Genomic DNA, 20,379 nt, shown 5'->3' with positions numbered 1-20,379 from the left:
GGGCTTGATTCACGGCCATCTCACCAGAATCAGATAACAGAGACGTTACATTTGTGAAATTATGTTTTGAACTATCTACATACTTTAGGCAGTATACATATACTTGAGAACAAAAATCAGCGCAGACTTTAGGAATGGAATCGAGGTGACCCACCTATTGCATTTCTCCCCACCGTATTTCCAACTCATGAGAAGCAAGCGACTCGTTAGCAATACCTCAATTTGCGCTCGCCGGATCGATTGTCAAGCGAGTGATGGAGATACTGCCTCGTACGTGTGTGCACTCGCAGATCTTTTTCGTCTCTGGTTTTCAGCCCAAGCTTGGGCCAGAGATAACGGATTTGTATCCCAGATGCATGTGACTGGTTAACCTTCGCCGGAAGCGTTGCAGCGGACAGGAACATAACCCAGAAGCAAACCAACCAAACAACCAAAACGGCCTGAGAATCGCCGTCGATCTACCCAACAGAGTCTATTGCAACGCCTTCCGCCAAGGGAAAATACCAGTCCACCACGTTCAATGACGTGCGTCAGGGGCATCTGGAATGATCACATCGGCATCGTCAGATGCTCCCGCAGGTGTGACATCGGTGCTCAGGTCAGGGATTTCTATATCGAATTGCGGCGCAACGCCGAATTGCTTCGCTTCCTCGTCGTAAGTCAACCACTTGCCCGATGTTGCCAGTCGGCAACCCAGCCAAAGACAGCGTTGTGAGCGCTCTTCCATCATGGACGCAACCTCAAAATATTTTTCATCGTCATCCACCTTTGTAGCAGTAAACCAATCGCTAGGATAGTACTTATCAACCCAAAGAAGGCCCCGCTGTGCGAAGTCGTCCGGCAAGGGACGAGGGTCGCCCTTGTCTGGCCGGGGGAAGTTCTCTGACTCAATGATGTTGATGGTTTCAGTAGGCATGTCCGTGGGCATGATAGTGTTGAGGAGCAAAGCAATAAGCTTCCAAGGCATCTTCTCTTCTACCAGTCCTATCGCTGCAGGAAACTGTGACAAGTGGAGGAGAAGCGAGAGAGTGACATGTAGGTAGGGTCGGATATTCTCGTCGCCGAATCGTCGCAACACAACGTTATGAGTGCGAGCTGCAAAATCCAGGGCGTCCAGGAACTTCTGTGTTGGAGCAGCTACAATCTCAGCCTCTTCCATTGGGATGTCTGCATCGTCGGTACGGCCAGATTTGATGGCTCTCATGATGGGATTGCTCTCGCTACCATATTCGAGAAGGGAGCAGCCCAACGCGATGGAAATGTAGTATGCGCTATCCAGCCAGCGACGGGTGTGACGTGCGATGTGATTGTCCAGGCTGTCGATGAACTCGTTGATAGACGATGAGAGTTGATCGGTGTTCTTACCCGAAAAGAGAATTGCATGAGCGCGCACAAAGGCTGCGTCAATCTCCTGCAGCCTGGTCTGTGTGCCATTGAGATGCGGGTCGAACAATGTCATAATTGATTCGCGAGCAGACAGGAAAGGAACTGGTACGCAGAGAGACTTGGTGTAATAGAAAAGCTGCTGTAGAGCATTGGGACGAGCCAGAATTGCGAGGTGGTGGTAAAGGCGACCCGTTTGAGGAGCTTTATCGCTAGCCTTTGAGTACCAGTGTCGAGAGACTGAAGTCCACACTTCTCTATCCTTAAGATCATCATCCTCAATGGCCATGCTGTAATGAAGAGTCAATATGTGCGTAGAAGGAAGATTGGTTACAATGTTTGTCTTGAATTTACTGACCGATAGCGGCCCAAGTCGCCGAGGCACTCAATCCAAGTGTCTTCGAAGGTAGGAACAGTCTCGTACAACAGAGCCATCATAGAGTATGCCAAATAAATGAACGTGAGCATGTGTTCGAGCGAGGCGGGCAGACGATGACGCAAAAGCTCCAAGAATGAATGAATGCCATGGCGCCACATGCGGGCCGGCATCGCGTACTTACTCGCAAGCCGACGTAATGCCGGACTTGCAGATGGATGCTGCGACGCAAGGAAGAAATCATGGTGCTCATGTAGCAGAGTTCGGTGCAAAGCAATCAATGCCTGCCACTGCTCATTATTGAGCTTGGGATTGGTCTCGTTATTTGAACTTTGAGCGTTGTCGACCTCGATACACTTCGATTCGACCATGACGAGCCCAGCGTAAATTCCCTTTACCTCAGCAACGAGTTGTTCTTGGCTGATAGGGCGCGTCTCTGGTTGTTTGATCAACACCTCAGTGTTATCAAAATCGGAGGAACGCGGGTGTTCGAACGACCGATTGGAAGCTGCTCGAGGGAGATCTGAACCATTCTGGTCCTTGGATCGCCCGGCATCGGTCCGTCGAGGCGTCGATGCCCCCTCCTCAGGAGTCCACAATCTACCCGCCTTGTGTGCCGGATCTCTTTGGAAGTCGCTATCTTCAGTATGGCTGGCACCAGACGCCTGCGGTTGCTGACGGGCGCGACTGCGCTTTGGATGCGAAGACCTATGATCACCGTCCTTCCTCTTATTTTTTTCCGAAGATGGGCTAGTTGCACCTTGCCTATCGTGTCCGGCAACGGACGACTGTGTGCTCGGGTCGGCATTGTCTATAGGTGGTTGTTTTGAAGTTATTGGATGAAGAGGGCTAGATGGCAGATTCGCCGTCGGCAGTGTTCGCTGGCGGTCACGGATCCTACGCAAGTATAAGTCAGCATTGGAAAATGCGTTTCCGCGACTGAAACCATTACTGTAACCAGGTCTTTTCTATTAAATCGGTTTGGTTGTTGTCGTGGGTGCTATGGCCGCACTTCTGGAAGTGACGCTCCACGTCGACTTTCTCGGAGCTCCCAGGAAACGTATAATCGGTACAATAGGCGCATTTTCGCAAGCTAGAGTCGTTGGCTCGCCTATAATTCGTGAGTCGCTTCGACAGGTCGAGACCAGCACCGCGAGGTTTCTCCGTCATATTCAGCGTACTCGTGATGTTTATGCATAGAAACCGTGGCAGGCCAGATGGACGGTGCGTCAAAGCTCCGGGCTAAAGTAATTCCTGACGGCTGTTGAGCCACCGAGATTGGAAGAACGAGAATCTATCAACACATGAAATTGGCACGAACTCGATTCATATCGATTAAGATGCGAACTGATCCGCCAGCCGCCAGGTCATTTCGAGAGCTGCTCAATTCCTTTCAGCCATTTAGCACTCCGGCTGGCGAGCCATCTTTAGGAGGCAGCAGTGAGGCGGGGGTGCAGGCTGGCTACCTATCCGCATTGATATTTTCCCACCCACCTTTAGCCACCCACACCTTTCACACCCCCTCCCTTGACTTCCTGCCAAAGTAGACTCCTAGGTACGTACCATGTGCATAGGCCCCACTGCTGGTCGCCTTGTTGGGGCTCAAAATGGGACGCGAACCACCAGTCTCCCGTCGCCTCAAGTCCACTGGGGGTTTTCGTCTGCCCCAGATCTAAGAGAAACCCAGCCTGCTCCAGGTTCCAGCTGGCCCGCCCTGCATGTATAACATTCTCCCTTCCACTCACACATCGTAAGGTAAGCCTCGTCCTCTCCCATCCAGACAGACCATGTCTCTGTAGACGAACACAAGGACACCGGTCGCCTCTCTGCACTTTCATATCAGGCGAGGTCATGGAAACGGGAATTCGTAAATGTTCACGGGTCTAGCCGCTGCTGACCGGTGTTGATGTTGTTGATGTTGTTGTTGTTATCTGCAAGGATGACATGAACAGCTATGTGCGAAAAGAGGTGTCCATCATTGCGTCCAGCGCTCGCTGGGCGGTCATGTGCCGTTATATTAGCGTGGACAACCACACAGGATGGGGGCCAAATCTGACCCGACCAAAGTGTACATGTCCCGTCGAGTCGTTTCCAAAAGATGACTTCCGTCAATCACGTTTCGTAGCATTTGTCCCCACTTGGGCCATGCTGGCCATACCAATAAATGTACGCAGCTAATCTTCATAAATGAGTCTGTGCCAGCCCAGCTGTCGAACTCGGCCGACTACCTTGTACCGGGAATTGTCACCTAGAGTACGGAGTATCGGGCTCTCTGCTGACCAAAATCTCAACCATTACGTAGTGCCACCCAATAGGTAAACGACCGCGCTGTTTCCATTTTTCTACATCTTTCCTTTAACAACTAAGACTTCACGTGTGTGATTCTGCGTGAGGCTCGCAGGCATACGGAGTATGCTTCTGTCCTAAACTCACAGCCAACACTGAGCCTTGGGTGTCGGTGTTTCGTTTCGCACTTAAGCCAAATTTTGTTTTCTGCTCTATCAAGTTTCAGTGCTCACTCACTCCGAAGCGTCTCATTGGCTCTGATCATTGGCTCAGCTCATTGGCTCAGGTGGCACAGTGCTGAACCATGAATCAAGTGCCACGTGAGTATTGTTGCTCCAAGGAAGCATCTTGAACATCTCGACTTCCACGGAGATGCATTTGTTGAGAAGTTCCAACAGTCGAGGATTGCCATGGCAAACTGATTACTTCCGATCACGGAATGCTTCTGTCTTGATCTTGCTCTGACAAATGTTCTCATCACCCAAGGTCATGTGGCGACCAATCTCAGGTAACCAACGCCACCTGGTAGAACACAGCCACACCATCGTATGCCGGCACCTCCGTAAATTGCTGTAAAGCAATGCAACACTTACGAAGCGAAGAGTGAACATCCCCGATGTCGTACTTTCCACCACTTAACGAAACTTCTGCGGTCTCTCAATGGATTTGAGCACAACCCGGTGCCTGTGATGGTCTGCGAGATGGATTGATTTGGCGGAGAGGAAGGTCCTAGTGGCCAATATTATACAGTAGCACGTGGGTGGTTGCGCATGATGTGGAAGCCTTCTTCACAAGAAATACCCTCTCACGAGTCCCAGCTGAAAGCTAATAAACTTACAGAGATCGTATACGTAAGGAGGCGACTCTCAAAAACCGATGGGGCGGATGCGAGGCTGGCTGAGCCGCTGAGCCGCTGACACGATAACCGATACTCGTATGTCGACCCACAACAACGGTGTTGACGCTCCATACCAACGCATATTTTTATTCGGGCCTTCTGAGCGCAACGAAAGCTGGCCATTTTCTCACAGACCCGTGGAACTCCATTGAACCAGGCGTCCGGAGACAAAAGCCATGTGCAACTCTGCGCTGAGGTTGGATATCATCAGAATCATGACTGTCTTAGTTCTAGTTGCCTTCAATTGTTTCGAAGCTTCTAGAGCGAATTGACACCGATCTTTCGGAGTAAAGCGTCATGTGGCTTGTGATTATTGCCATACGCTGCGTCTGCCTATGCTGCCTACAGTCAGCTCTTCTGGAGCTCTCAAGAGCCAGGGGTGAGTAACAGGGCATCTATTCGACGACAGGAAAATTTCCAGGCAACCAACGAGAGAATGAATCATCACAATCCATCCAAATCCTTCACGGATAGGGTGAGATGATGTGGTCAGCTGCATCCATGACTCTTGGAGTTTTGAGCCCGACAGGAATGATTGGCGAGTTGCACGAGGCTAAACTTTAACCCCTGGATCATGAAAGAGGCTGCTCTTCACTGGCTACTTCTTGTTTACATCACTGAATGTAAGTAGGCTCAATAATCAGCATAAGGGGCTGCAGAGTACCTTTTTAATCCCGGTTCTTTGCATACAACGGCCTGAGGCTCTTTTTAATGTTTCTACGACGGATGAAAACCTCAGTATCAGTCGTTATCTGACCAAGGATTTTCTGTCGGTCTTTGCGGACTGATCATTGTTTACACCTCAAAGCTTACAAATATCGTCTACAAACAACGTTCTAACATCTGATATTTCTTATGTTAGCCTTGGACTCATCATCCTCGAGCTATGAATGAGAAACTATACCCTGCTCTTGGACAGCCTTTCCTTAACTCCTGCAACATAGTCATTTTTCAATATTTGGCATGCAAAAAGCCAACCAGAACAAATTACGAGACTAGTGAAATGAGGCTGGTTGTTCACCCTCAAATCTTCGAGCCAGTACATACATGGAGTGAATCCTCGTTCAGGTAATGTGCAATTCGTCGGTTCTTCAAAAGCCGCTCGAGGTAGCCGGTTCTAACCGTTCTGGCCAAAATGCAACGCCGCGAACACGTCAGAAGAAGTTAGAACAGGATTCATCCCGAGTGCGTAACAAATTTTGTGCAGTACCACAACAAGTGCCAAAGTGGATGTCACAAGTTAGCAACCTTCCTGGAACGGCAAACGGTGCCTTGCTATCTATGCACGTCATTCAAACAATGAATATATGAGAAATCAAATATGACGCTAATGCGCTGGCGTACTAGTTCAGTCAGACTTCTGATAATTGTATGATGGCTGTCAACGTCGCAGGCAGTATTGGATTACTGGTATCAAAGGCCCAACCTTCTACATGAAATCGTTGGCAGGACATGGCTGGGCCGGCGCGCTGATGGCTAGAATTGGAACATCTCTAATATCTTGAAAGACGTGGAGTTACCATCAAATGTGTTGGCATTGTTCCTGTCTAGATGAGGCTCATGACTAAGTTTGAACTGTTCTAAAGATCTGGCTAGCTTTATTCTCTACTTCGATACCGTATGATATCGAACTCATTACAATATACCAAACATTTCATGTTTGTCAAAGTCAAGTGTAATTGCGATAGTACTGATAATTTCATTTTGCCAGCTTCATACAAAAAAGATATGGCTGGAAAGCCGACTATTACTGTATTGAAAAGTGCGGAATTCGGCTAAATGGGAGACGACAATTTGGGACCTGCATTGAAGTTCAGAGGACAAAGTAGTCGCAGGGTGTGCATAATACGGATATAGAAGTATGTCAAATAAGGTAAAGTCTGTGCCACATCCCATCACTCTGGGAAGGGCGGCAAGGTCCCACTGTTTATGCAGCCGCCACTGCGAACCACTGTTCAGAGTCCAAGTATGTGACAAAATTGACTTCCACTCGATTCATTGAGAAATAATTCCACCACACTTACTCCTGCACTACCATCCCAATTGATACTCTAAAGAAGTAATACCCAAAAGCCCGAATCCCTCTATGCGTAGGAGAATTATTCTGAGTTCAAAGGGACCATTTCTGTTGTGAGTTTAGTGAAAGGAAAACTTTTGGCAAGAAATCGATGCTGTCAACTGCATGGCGCGGTAAGGCAACCACCATCCATGCCACAGACCTGTTTATAGTGGGGACAACAAAGACGAAATGGCAGGTTTTCCTCTTTGTCATTCGTGAGCCAATGCACTTGCCGTGGTTAACATTGATAATTGGTCAGAGTTACCATCGCAATCTTATTCTATGATCAATATGTCATGCCACCAAGGCTGAAGTTCATTTTTCTTCATCAATCTGGTTTGGCATGTTTCAATGCCGCCATATCCTCTTCAAAGAAATCACCATCTTCATCACCAGTCTCCGTGGCATGATATCAACGCTGACCGCTCTGATCCGTCGATAGGCCCAATCCGATGTTGAATTCCAATTCGACAGAACAAAGCACATGTTTTCATCATGAGCCATCACATCACCTTACCATCGGGAGACTTGACGACGCTTAGCAGCCCCAATCTCTGCACCCAACATCCGTTCCCAGCTGAACAAAGCCAGGAGCTTTACCCTACCAACGTTACGCCATGCCGCAGACCATCGTTCGTCTCCCAAGTTCTCACACCGAGACGTCATAGGAGTCTGCTGATATAGAGCAACAATCGAATCGCATTAATAGGCAAACCATGCGCCTGACCGCATACGTCCCTCATCTCCGACTTGGCTACACCGTTCGCACGGGGTCAAAAGAATGGCCAACATGCCCAAGACGGCATGTGCCCGTCGGTGAGGAGCTCTTAGAAACAGTTCACAGCCAACCGATGCCTCGTCATCTCGGCTAGAGGGCAGAGCCGAAGGCAGCAAGGCAACTTCGCCGGCCCCCGTTCAAACCCACTGGCCCAGCAATCAGCCCTACGTGGTAGCGAAGCCCTGCGGCCGTGGACAACGGCCCTGTGCCGTCGACAAAGACCTTTCTCCAGCCGCGCTGTAGAATCAAAAACGCAACGACCGGGAAGTGGCAGTGGGCAGCAAACCAACGATGCCAGCAAATATTTGTTCGGTCGTTCAATCAAACAACATACCTGCGGTTAGTTGGCGCTAGGTCAGCGTGCGGGTAACACGACGCCTCACAGCCGCGGTGGCCAACTTATGGGCAAGCGCCTTTCACCATCGAGGTCGTTGTTCGCGTCTCAGCACATGGACATGGTTGCGGTTTAGGTATTTTCGTGCTGATCCGGGGGTCGCCTGCTGATGTTCCAAGTTATGATAGACTAGCATCATATGCGATCGACACGCTGGTATTTTACACGAAGCACGTCGCAAGGCTGTGTGGCTGGTAAACTGGCATCTGGTTGCCTCAAACTATATGCCTCGAGCCGCCATCGAAACCTGTCGCCACCTTTCAGGGAGGTCAACATGAGTATGCGTCCCTCCGAGCCTTGTCTTTGAAATGGATGGCCCTGCAAGGCAGACGTCCTCAATTTTGGACCGGAATTCGTAAACGAAAGCGTATTGGGATCGTAGGGTCAACATGGGAAACATTTTCCAAAACACGGTTGATTCAATTAGGTGTCTCACCACACCCCTCTTTTTCTCTCCCTTGGATGCACCACAGTGCCCAGCTATCCCATGAATGGTTTCATTTACTGTCGCTATCAAGTTGATAGGCAATCGAAATTTCCTCCATAGCCTTGGCTTCAATGAGGATGATGGTGCCGGCGCCAGCGCCCGTTTCTTCATCTTGAGCTATCCAGGGCGTGTTTTCAATAGGTGCTTGGTGTTCTCGAAGCAGCGTCAGCGCGTGCTATTGTTGATTCATTGGCCATCAACGTTTTTTCTATTGGTTGCTGCGCCACCCATTCCCCTCCTTGCGACTAACCCAAACACATGAACTACCTTACACCAGTTTCCAACTTGATTTTTCGAATTGCATCATGTATTGAGTTGCCTTGCAAGGTTCATAGATCAATTGTGGATGATTATGAGGTGTGTGTAGTGAGGGGCTGTTTTTCTCAAGGCTTAAGCTACATCTGCCCCTGAATACATTGCTTTTTCATGATGACCTCACACATGGCATCCTCCCGCATCTGCAAAGGGTTTGCAATATTAGCGATCCTTGGTGGGAACTTTACCCGCCCCTGCCGCCACAAGTCACAGGCGGCATCCCACTCGTTGAAGTCTTCGGGGAAGCACTTTCCCTTCCCGTACAAGGGACACCTGCAGACATGGAGGGGCAACGATGGCAGCCTGTAGGATTGCCAATATCCATGTTTTTATTGCACTTTTCAGCTTGATCAAAGCAAGCTTCTCGAGTGAACAAGTTCTTCCACTCTGTAGTATTCTGTACGACTCCACCGACTCTAGACCAACGGCTCCCAAGTCGGGGTTGTGTACGACAATACACTCGCAGACGGCTGCTGGTGGAACAAAACATCTAGGGGCTACGATCCATCGGCAGTGATATACTGACAAGTGGATCTTATTTTCGGACTTGATCGAGGACGGAGTCCCGTATGGGGCTCTTCCGAAGTTCCAAGACCGTTTCTCACGTGCGCCGCTCGCCGCGTCCGGAGCACATCAGCCTTCATTATGTGGCACGCCGCCGCGCCCATTGCTGTTCCAGGTTGTTTGTGAATGGTTCAACGAAAGTGGGAAACAGTACCCGAAATAGGTATATTTCGAGTTTATTCCACGTCGACAGCCAATGTTGATTGGCCCACCAAGGTTTCCCCGTGGAAAGCTCGCAGAGTTCGGTCAGGCTTTGTCATACAAGCAGATCTTAGGCCGAGGTTGCACGACCTCGCAATGACTCCGTCATCCACTACTCCTTGGGAATTCGGGACGTTCACTTCCACGCTGAAAGCCATCCCGCTCCAGGCAGTTCTCGAGCCGTCATAAGACAGTTAGCCCTCAGCCTGCCGTTCTTCGGGGCTTGCCTGGAGCCAAGACGAGAATGATATTCCCGGATCAACAGCGCCACTTGGGATAACGAATCACTCGCAACGATTTGCGTACACCACCAAGAAGCCCCAAAGACGCCTTACAACAATTCCACCGGTCTTTCGGTCGAGACAACCGTGTTTCGCAGTCGTCGCGGAACTCAACACGTCGCCGCGCATGACATGCTTTATTTGCTACTCCACGGGACGCCTGCTTTGACGGAGATATCAAGGTCCTCAATTTGAGGCCATACCTAGAATTCGTGCCTCCGACATTAGTGTTCACGATCGTGGCATTCAGCTATTCGGGAGATGTCAGGTGAACACAGGAGGATGAGCTCATTTCTGCTCGAAAGGAGACCTATACATGAATTTCAGGGCGAAATAAGGCTTACCTACAGCCAGGCTCTACTATTATAGGTCAGCCCTGGTCGGCATTTACAAGTCCACGACTCCAATCTTCTGCCTCGAAGACAGCGGCCGCGCAAGTGGGCCAAGGGCAGGGGGGTACGCTTCTCGATCTCGCATCTGCTTACCACCTTTGTTGAGACCTGAGCATTGCTGGCCTCCTCTTCGCCATTCGATATCAGGGCATGAAAGACATTAGAGACAGTCTGAAGTTGATTCGGCCTGAAAACGGCACACTCGCCCAAAGAACCTAGGCCACATGGTGGCCCTCAGACCAGCACGGCTCAGCCCCATAAGCCACGCGAGTGATGAGTCTGATTAGCGATTTATCTTGGAGTGTTGACGCGTAGCGAAAGCTAGCATGGGTATTGATGCATATCGAACCACAAAGGTCAAAGATGGCAGAATATCGGGTATTAGGCTTCCGGTCATTGGTTGGCAGATGGCCGCAGATGGTCGCAGGTTAAGGCCGTCGGGCGTCTATCAGTCCAGCGCAATCAGGGGAATCGGCTTCAATGCTACGGAGTAATGTTGTGATGAATCCCTACTAATACGCGCGCTGGATACGTCCGAAGCTCCCGGACGGGACAACCCGCATACCCATACCCTACTGCGTAGAGCATTGGCTAAAGTAGGTCATTATCATTCTTCAACGGATCTGCGGTACTCTCGGCGCGCCAGTCCGCCTCATCCGGGGCCCACCGGTCCGGGATGACCCCAGCTCGGTCTCCCAATAGTCTTGCCGCGTGGTAGCCTGGGCACTGGCGTCGGCACTTGGGTAGAGATGATCAAGGGCGTGAAAGGCGATGAGTCATATTGCACTGCCAACTTACAAACAAGTGCTACAGAAGCCATTTGAAACGCAAAATGAAGAAAGGGGAAATTCAGGCGAGATAAGGCAAATATCAAAGGACGAGGGCGTTGGCTTATGTAGTATCTTCACGCCTTTGGGGGAGGTGGCCAGCTTTGCTGTCAATAGGTGTACGACACAGGGAAGAAGCTCACAGAGGCCAACTGCTGTTAGGGTCTAGAAGATGAATTACTGAAATCTGCTCTTCCCTCGAGGTGTACTCTCAGCGTTCTAAATATACCTGAGCTGCTCCTTTGTTGCTTGGTCCTCCTCCCAATGCCCCCTTAAGCTATCCCTCAACCGGCGAGGCCTGACACGAACCTCCGATTCATCTCGAGAACGTTGCGTCTTGATCCGGAGGACTTGGAGGGCTGCCGTCCTCCAAGAGAAGGATGAGGATTTGCAAGGCATCTGGTCTGCCTCTTGTTGTCTCACACATCGATCATGGGCATGTTGATCAAACCATAACGTTTTAGATGACGGAGTTGACTGATGCTTCACCTAGGATGTGGTTGCTTAGTTATTGGTCGCTCAGCAAGAACATCGAATGCACCAGAGTCCCGACAATAGTAAACAGTCCGCAGTATGAGGTGATGCGAACATGAGGGGCATGTGTATTGTAACACAACAGTAAAACATGCAAAATTGCATGCGTCCGCCTAGGCAATGAAATTGGCGCTTTTTTTCGTTCAAGACCACGAATTGCACAACTGCGTGTTACTGCTCAATCTGGTACGCTATTTTACACTATCGGTAACACGACAGTTGGCCTGTTGAACGTTAGATCTTGACCGAAGAACGTCTGATGATGCACAAAAGGGTTCACAAGAACATTTTCTGGCGTGATCTGAGATTGAAGACACTTTCAAAAATAAAAAGTCAAGCTCTGTGAGACCAGTTGCTAGAGCTCCTCACGTTGGAGAGTTAGGACGCTGTAAATTGGTTCGTGAGTCATGAAATTCGGATTTCACATCGAGGTGAAGCATGTGAGACCATTCGTTATTGACGAGAATGCAGCCTGAGCAGGCAACCAGGCGTTCATACATATTCCTTCACTTCGCGTTGCGATCCATGCGTGTTTGAGCACACCAACATTTGGAGTGAGTGATGTAACTTCATATTTTAACATGGCGGTGAGTCATTGGCAACTTTGCCTTATGTAGGTAATGAAACGGATGTCCGACCTCGGAAAGAAAGACGCTAATGGACAATGGTCATAACGATTCAGTCTTAAGATGCGATCGATAAGCGCGCTTGACCATTAATCATGTGTTCTGTCATTCGTTGAACAAAAAAGACCATGACAACTAACACGATAGCTCGAACTTGTTGGCTAGTACCTCTGTCAAATTGCTGCGCTAGAAGCGGTGAGCAATCGTCCAAGGATTCAGGAATCGTGGACACCACGCCAACCACCTCATTTCTGCCTGACACATCCAGTTGTTCGCCAACCAGGGTAAGTACCCTAACTTTACCTTGAGTGGCCCGTGTCGAAGTCTAGCATTCTAAGGTGAATTTCCCGTAAGCCTATTGATTCCATGGCATTCAGATATTCGGGTTCAACACTTGATAAATATGGAGGATATCCACTTGAATGAATAACTCCAAGTCAACCTCGTTGAGGGGAAATCCCACAGGAAAGGTACCTATTGGGAATGTCTATTCCACTTATCTGAAAACCCCACATCCGATGGATTTAGGGCTATGACCGACAAGGTTGTTGCTGCACTGCCAACAAAGGAACCGCCTGCTTGGAAGCAAGAGGTGCGTCAAGCGTAGAACTTACGTCCATATAGCATCGTCGGTCATCTCCACCATACAAGGCAACCAAGCACTAATGTGGCAGTCCACACTAAATGATCAATATCCCCTCAAATCCCCTCCTAAGGCCTTCACCGGTGCGGGTCTAGCTTCACGAGGTTGGCTCTTGGTGCGTTCTATTGGAAAAGGTCACGAGGCCTACGCCCGCTGAACCGAAAATCTTGAGAAATATCCAATTATGTGTCACTGCAGTGACGAAAAGCACAACATGCAGTAGCAACCAACATTTGGAGTACTTGAATGAGTATCGAAGCGCTTTAATCGAGGCACTTGCATTCAGAGATCTAAAGAATTCCAATACAGCCTGCATGATAGCGTGGGTGGCTGGGCTCTCAGCCTCGGCGCTCTTCACATTCACCCCTAATTCCGCCTCACCTGAAAAAGGCGACACCGTTACCCTGGAAAATCTTGAATAAGCGCACATTGCCTCGGGCGTATTGATCTATCTTATGAAAGAAAATAGCGCATTTAGCTGCCTTTGTGGGAGCCAGGCGTGATTGTATCGTGGGATGTTGTCCTTTTTCACTTTCTGAGCAGTGTGGGCAACGCTCTACACTTACAATAGAACCTCGTGTAGAATCTCACCGAAACAGAGGAAGTAATAGGCTGAGATGGTGTTTCTAAAATGCAAAATCTTGCTGGGTTATGAAAGAGATTCAGCGTACATCTGATGTTTATTCTGGAAAGACAGGCTGACCGTTCAGACGAAAAGTCAATGCCGACATCAGATGGACCATAGTCAGACAGCATGACGATGAATTAAGCTTAATTTGGCTACCCACATGGTGTCGGTAGCGAAAGTAGAAAGGAGCCTTCTGCGTTGCATTGCTAGGGCATAAAAGATAATGGCAGACACTTATCTTGTGTCGAGGCAGCAACTCTCACTGAAATTGCGACATTATTGTTCTCACCTTGCCTGATGGTGGTCTGCTTTGCGCTGAAGCGCTCATAAATTGGTTCAGTGTATTATTTTCAACTTTGTATTCGTATTAATTTTGTTGATAGAGTCAAACAGTTTTGTTACAATTCGTTTTTGATTTATGGAGTTTGAGCAATGCTCTTGGAACCTGGCAATAAAGCATGTTTTCTGTCACGAGACAGGAAGATTACTAGCATATTATGACACATTCTACCATGTAGATTCTCTCATAGACCTCATTGTGGAGATTGCTTTTTACCACTTTATTCTAGATCCGTTACTTTGAGCTACTACAAACCTAGTATATGTGCTCATGGATGTGCGCCATGTCTCGACATATTCCGTTCGACGATTTACGACGTTGATAAGTGTCACGGCTTGTGCCACGCACCAATTGGCATAAATAGATTAGAAAGCAGTTGTAATTGAGCAAGATTGAATGACCAAAAGAGTCACGTCTTCCAATGATGAAAAGGACGACTACCTACAAGAATGGCCAGCACGTCGCGGTTCAGTACTCTCTGAACCTACAGGCAGTCATACTTCATGTGAACATTGAAAAATCACTGAATAATATGGTACCAACATCTCGAAATATCCACTTGGAGTGCCTTACCAATCAATCAAGTCAAGAAACTTTCGAGGAGCTTGACATCATTTTTGACACAGCCATAGCCTATTAATCCTCCTCAGCTTCTAAGGTTGAGCCTTAGCACACGAAACTTTACTGAGTTGCGAGACAGCTCGGTGCTCAACGGCGCAGATTCACTGTGGCCTCAAATTTGATCAAGGGTGGTTTCCTAGAAGTTGACTGAACTGATTAGTGGAGTTGTGTCGAGTGCAACGCTGTTTCTAGGTGTTATGACGAAGGGAATCTGGCAGGAATACTGTTCGCGCGCGAACGATGGACCATGGGTCAATACCATACCATGGAGTTTTGAAGCTCAAGCATCTTCTCGTATACCCTAATCTTCTCGCCGATGCCACTGTCAATTCCACTGAAATGTCATCCCGGCAACTACTCCTCACAGAAAGCTTCACTTTTGCAAATAGATCAATCCAGAACATCGGCGCGGCTCGCTCATTCTTATAGTGCTCCCTCGTCGCCAGCGCAGATTAGCCCCAGATCTAGTCCCTAGACTCCCTCCCAAGAAAACTAGTAAGAACCACGAATTAACATAGAAGCTTCAAGCTTTTGGCAATGTCTACCTTACCGGGAGGAGGGGGCAGGTTGCTTCCCCCATAATGCTCGAGTGACTATCGACGGTAGTAGTTATATATACGATAGTTACTACCTAAATTATCGTCGCTATAGAGTTATCGGGAGTTTTAGGAGTTATAAGTAGGTTATATTCCTCTTATATAAATCTAAGTAATAGTAATATTATACAAAAACACATAACTAATAATAGGGATTATATTAATTTAAATACTATAAATACCTTCCCTATATTATTATAATTTATATAATTTTCCTCGGAATTATTATAATATTAGTACTATTAGTATATATAACTATTATAATATTACTAGTGCCCTTTAGGGCTCTCGGGGGTCTCCTCTCGCTATTAGTAATACTATTACTACTTAGGGGACTCTTTACGTTATTAATATTATTATTAGTACTACTACTACTATTATTACTACTCTAGCTACGTACTTATTAAGTCGATATACTCCTCGTTACTAAGCTCGGGCTAAAAAAAAAAGAGATTATTAGTTAGTTATTTTTTATTAGTAAAAAAGAACTAGAAGAAGACGTATATTTATTATAGCCGTAGTAGTAGTATCGTTTTTTATAAACTTTATTTAATTAATAAGTTATAGTAGCTCTAGGCTTAGACTAGACTCCGGTATAGGGCCTCGGCTAGCTTCTTTAGCCTCTAATTATTATATAATAATTACTTAAGCCCTATTAGCCCGCGGGCTAAATCCCCTAACTCTAATACCCTAAAGGGTATAATACTTAACTATAATATTAGTAATAATAACGGAGGGGCTCAGGCTATTACTATTATTAAAGGCTATAATAAGTAGGCGGGTAAATATAGCTCTAGGTAATAAATTAGTATAACTAATATATTATACTTTAATAAGCTTAATAAAAAAGTATTATACTTAGTAAGGAAAAAAAAGATATAATATATAATACTTAACGTAATATATATTTTTAATATAATATATAATATATATTTTCGATATAATATATAATATATATATACCTATAAATATTGCGAGATTAGTAAATACATAAAGACTTATTATAATACCTAATACTTACTTAGCCGCCCGTCTAGAGCACTAAAATTAGCTTTAAGTAAAAGAGCTAGCGGATTTAAGTACTATATAAAGCTTATCTACGGCCGCGTAAGCTATAAAAAGAAAATAGATAGCGAGGATTACTAAGCAGTAGCTAAATAGAAGGAGTTATTAAATAAGTACCTTAATTAGTATATTAATCGATTTACCCGTTACTAAGGTAAGCATTATATAGTTAGTATTTTATAGTTAATATATATATAATTAAGGTTAAATCGGTTACTTACGCTTAATACGTTTTTAAAAAACGGGCTATAAGTAGCGCCGACCTGCCTCTAAATAAGGGACTATATACTACTTAGTAAATAGTATACTACTTATCCTCCTCTATAGTAGTCTACCTCGTAACCCTTAAGCCTAAGCCTAAGTTTATATTTTAATATATTATCCTTCCTTCCCTCCCTATAGCCTCTATATTTTCTTATTATATATCCGTTATATTAATAATAAGCCGTATTAATCTCTTTATACTAAAGCGAGAGGGTCGAACTTAAATAATATAATTAGTACTATATTAATATTAAAAAAAATAAAAATAGCCGAGTACTTAAATAAGTAAATATATAGCGGATTAATTATAGCGAGCGCTACGTTATATAAAAAGAGAGCTAAGTAAAGTACTAGTTATAGTAATAGTATTAGACTTATTAGCTAACTCGTAGGGGGTCTAAGAATCGTAAGTATTATAAGTACTATTTATTTTAAAGTTATAATGGGAATTACTAATATTAGTAGTATTAGTAAAAGGATTATATAGCTCGGTCTATGTAATATTATTAATAAAGTTAAATATAAAAAGACGACTACCTCTAGTACTAATATTTAAAATAAAAGAACTAGGGGTAGGTCTAAGTAAATAAAAACTAAAAATAAGAGCCTAAGTAATATAGTTAATAAGGGGTAATAAGGGAGCCTTATCGTCCTATATATAGTAGCGAGTATAACGCTTAATACCCGAGGTACGACTATTAATAATAAAGTCTCTTTTTTTTTAAATAAAGAGCTCTTTATTAATATTCGTAAAGTATTTTATAATAGCGAGGCCTTTATAAGTATTATAGATCTTAATATAAAAGTTCTTATCCGTAATATACTTCTTATCTTTAAGAAGATCTTTATTAAGCTCTTTTTTATAGTTAATATACTTAAATATTATAAGAACTAAAGTAATAAAAACGATATAAATAAAGTAGTAAAGTAAGGACTACTAGTTAGGGAAAGTAACCTCGTAATTAATAAAAAATTTAGTAAAACGCTAAATAGTAATAAAATAATCTTATTTAGCTAGTTAAGTAATAGGTTACGTATAGTTTAGCGAGCGCTAGTATTATTATTTAGATTATTAAGCTTAGAGTATAGCTCGAAGACCTTAGTATAATTATTAAAAAAGCGATTATACTAATTAAAAAAGTAAGTAAAAAGGAACTTATATTAAAAGTCCTAGTACTAAGTAGCGCATAGCTTTATTATAGCTAGCTAGTTATAATAAGTATATTAATAAAAATTAAAGCTATAAGTACTAAGTAAATAGTATCGTAATCGTAAATAACTTCCCTAAAGCTATATTTATAAATCGTAAAATAAGTAGAACTTCGGTAATTAATTATAAACTTATTAAAAGGGGTTCTTAATAAAAATAGCTAAAAGCGATCGTAAGATTTAATACTAAATTAATTATTAAAAAAGCTATAAAAAGTTTATCCTTAAGCCCGGCTTAAGTCTATATTATATATAAGTCTACTTATAAATATATCCTTTATTAATAATTATTTTTATTTATTAAGTAATCGCTTAGTAAATATTAATAAGTAATTACTTAGAGTAATTATAATAATTACTTTATTACGTAATTACTATTTCTTATTTATATATAACTTATTTATAGTTTTTCCGTTTTATAAAAGTCGCCCTATATTCTTATATTTTTATATATATAGTATATTATAGCTATTATAAGCCTACGGGGCGGGCCCTAGTCTTAGTTATATATATTAAGTTATAATATTAGGTCTCCTTTTTAAAAGTTTTATTTTTATAGACTTATAAATAAGTCGTTATAGCCTAAGTTAGGGCTCGTTAAGCAATTTTTTTAAAATATTAAGATATTCACTAGATTTTTAATATATTATTAATTAAAGCTTATTTTTAAAATTAAGGAGCGAGGATTCGAAATCGTAATACTTTACTTATTTTATTATTCGTTAGGGCGAAAATATAAAATACTAAAGGGTAAATTAAGGTATTATAAATATATACGTTATAGTCGTTCTTATAATATAACTATTAATACTATATACGATCGTAAGTTTCTTTTTTTTTTATTAGTATTTTCTATATTAATTATATTTATAATAAATCGTCTTTTATTTAAAGTTAATAAGCTAGAATATAAAAAAGAAGTAGAAGAGCTTTTTTTTTAAAAACGGGTAGAGGCCTTACGTTATATATAGGCTAAAATAGATTAGTCTCTATTAAAGTTAGATCGTTTTTTTTAAAAAAAAGGATAGTATTTAAAAAAAGAAAGGCAATTCCTAATCCTTTTAATATTATTAATAAAAATAAGTTAGCTACTATATAAGAGGTATAGTTTAGTAATACTTTTAAAATAATTAACTAGGATATTATAATAACTAAGAGTTTTAGTTTTAATTTTAATTTTAATATTTTAAAAGGGATTCCTAAGAGTTCTAAAAGTTCATAACAAGTTCCTATATATTTTTTTTATATCCGTAGTTTTTCTATTTAATTAGAAATTCCCGTATTTTATTCTTAATTTTATAATTAATAACTTATTTAATTTCGTACTCTAATTAGTTTAGTTTAATAATAATATAATTTTTTATATATAAACCTCTTAATATAAGTTTGAGTAATAAGATATAAAAAACGGGATAGTATTATATTATATTTAGTAATCTTAATTTATAATTAACTAATAAAACTTTTTTAATAATTTCGAAAAGTCTAAGTTTTTTATAATTTAATTTATTATTTAGTCGTTTTATTTTAATATTATAATAAAAGAAATAAGTACTATCCTCTTTTTTTAAAAATAGTCTTCTAATCCTTAATCTATTTACGTTCTTTTTTATACGTTATTATATAAACTCAAAGTTTAATAAAGCTTACCTATAGATTTCTTTAAGTTTACTTACGTTTATTATAGTTTTTATAGCTTATAGTCCTTATTATACTTTTTTATATACTATTAGTTAGAATCCGTAGTTAAAATAAAACGGAGATTTTTTTATATTTTTATTAATTATATTATTATATATAAACTAGGCTATTAATAAAAATACTACTTAATTATTTTAATCGTAGTTTATATAATAATAAAAGTATATTTCGAGGATCTAGTTAATCCTTTCTATTTATTTATTAGTTTATAAATAAAATAATATTAATAGTTTATAGTTTATACTAAGTTACGAGATTAGGGATTTCTAAAACTTTAAAATAAATAGCTTATCTCTATTAAAAATAATTTCTTTTAGTAAATTATAGTTTAAAAGTATAACCTTAGTAAATATATATACTAAGTCTTTTATAGTACTTAATTCTTTATAAAGAATAAAATATATAAACTTAGTAAATCGATTAATTATAACTAAATTACTATTATACTATACTTTAATAAATAGTTCTCTAAACTTTAATAGTTTAATAATAAAGTCCTATATAATTAATTATTATACTTTTATTAATAGTTATAATAGTTATAGCTTATTATAAAGCTTATACGGGCTATTCTTATTTTATTTATAAATTACGTAGTCCTTAATTATTTTTATAATTTTAGCGCGTATAGCGGATTTATCGTAATACTAACGAATCCGTTTTTACGTTTTAATAATTCCTTAGTAGCTATATATTAGTATATTATAAATTTTTATAATAAGCTTAGGGATTATCTTTCTAATTAAACTAATATTAATCTTTTTAGCTATTATAAAGAGCTTCGTAATTAATATAAAACTATCGTCTTTCTCTTATTTAAAAATAACTTATATTTTTTTAGGGATTACGACTTTATAATTAGGTCTTTTATTAAGAGCGTTTACTCTACTATTTTCTAAACCTTTTTAATA

At 42.3% G+C, this 20,379-nt stretch overlaps 5 protein-coding genes across 5 annotated transcripts; 2 read left to right on the top strand and 3 right to left on the bottom strand.

The window, feature by feature from the left end:
- Window positions 1-517: 517 nt before the first annotated feature.
- On the bottom strand, window positions 518-2,929 carry CABS01_15561 (uncharacterized protein; the record flags this gene model as incomplete). Its single annotated transcript, XM_060548896.1, has 3 exons — window positions 518-1,673; window positions 1,742-2,656; window positions 2,712-2,929. The coding sequence occupies 3 exons, from the start codon at window positions 2,927-2,929 to the stop codon at window positions 518-520; spliced, it is 2,289 nt and encodes a 762-aa protein (XP_060391688.1).
- Window positions 2,930-3,323: 394 nt separating this feature from the next.
- On the top strand, window positions 3,324-3,937 carry CABS01_15560 (uncharacterized protein; the record flags this gene model as incomplete). Its single annotated transcript, XM_060548895.1, has 2 exons — window positions 3,324-3,479; window positions 3,647-3,937. The coding sequence occupies 2 exons, from the start codon at window positions 3,324-3,326 to the stop codon at window positions 3,935-3,937; spliced, it is 447 nt and encodes a 148-aa protein (XP_060391687.1).
- Window positions 3,938-12,566: 8,629 nt separating this feature from the next.
- On the top strand, window positions 12,567-13,466 carry CABS01_15559 (uncharacterized protein; the record flags this gene model as incomplete). Its single annotated transcript, XM_060548894.1, has 3 exons — window positions 12,567-12,685; window positions 12,930-12,993; window positions 13,140-13,466. Coding segments are annotated over 3 exons (510 nt in total), but the record flags the coding sequence as incomplete, so codon positions are not given.
- Window positions 13,467-19,185: 5,719 nt separating this feature from the next.
- On the bottom strand, window positions 19,186-19,338 carry CABS01_15558 (uncharacterized protein; the record flags this gene model as incomplete). The annotated part of the gene is made up of 1 exon (XM_060548893.1): window positions 19,186-19,338. A coding segment is annotated over one exon (153 nt), but the record flags the coding sequence as incomplete, so codon positions are not given.
- Window positions 19,339-19,734: 396 nt separating this feature from the next.
- CABS01_15557 (uncharacterized protein) lies at window positions 19,735-19,878 on the bottom strand (the record flags this gene model as incomplete). The annotated part of the gene is made up of 1 exon (XM_060548892.1): window positions 19,735-19,878. A coding segment is annotated over one exon (144 nt), but the record flags the coding sequence as incomplete, so codon positions are not given.
- Between the last annotated feature and the right edge of the window lie 501 nt (window positions 19,879-20,379).

This window comes from Colletotrichum abscissum (assembly GCF_030869225.1).
Source record: "Colletotrichum abscissum strain IMI 504890 chromosome Unknown Scaffold_69.1, whole genome shotgun sequence".
Classification (NCBI taxonomy): Eukaryota; Fungi; Ascomycota; class Sordariomycetes; order Glomerellales; family Glomerellaceae; genus Colletotrichum; species Colletotrichum abscissum.
This window is presented reverse-complemented; position numbering and strand designations above follow the sequence as displayed.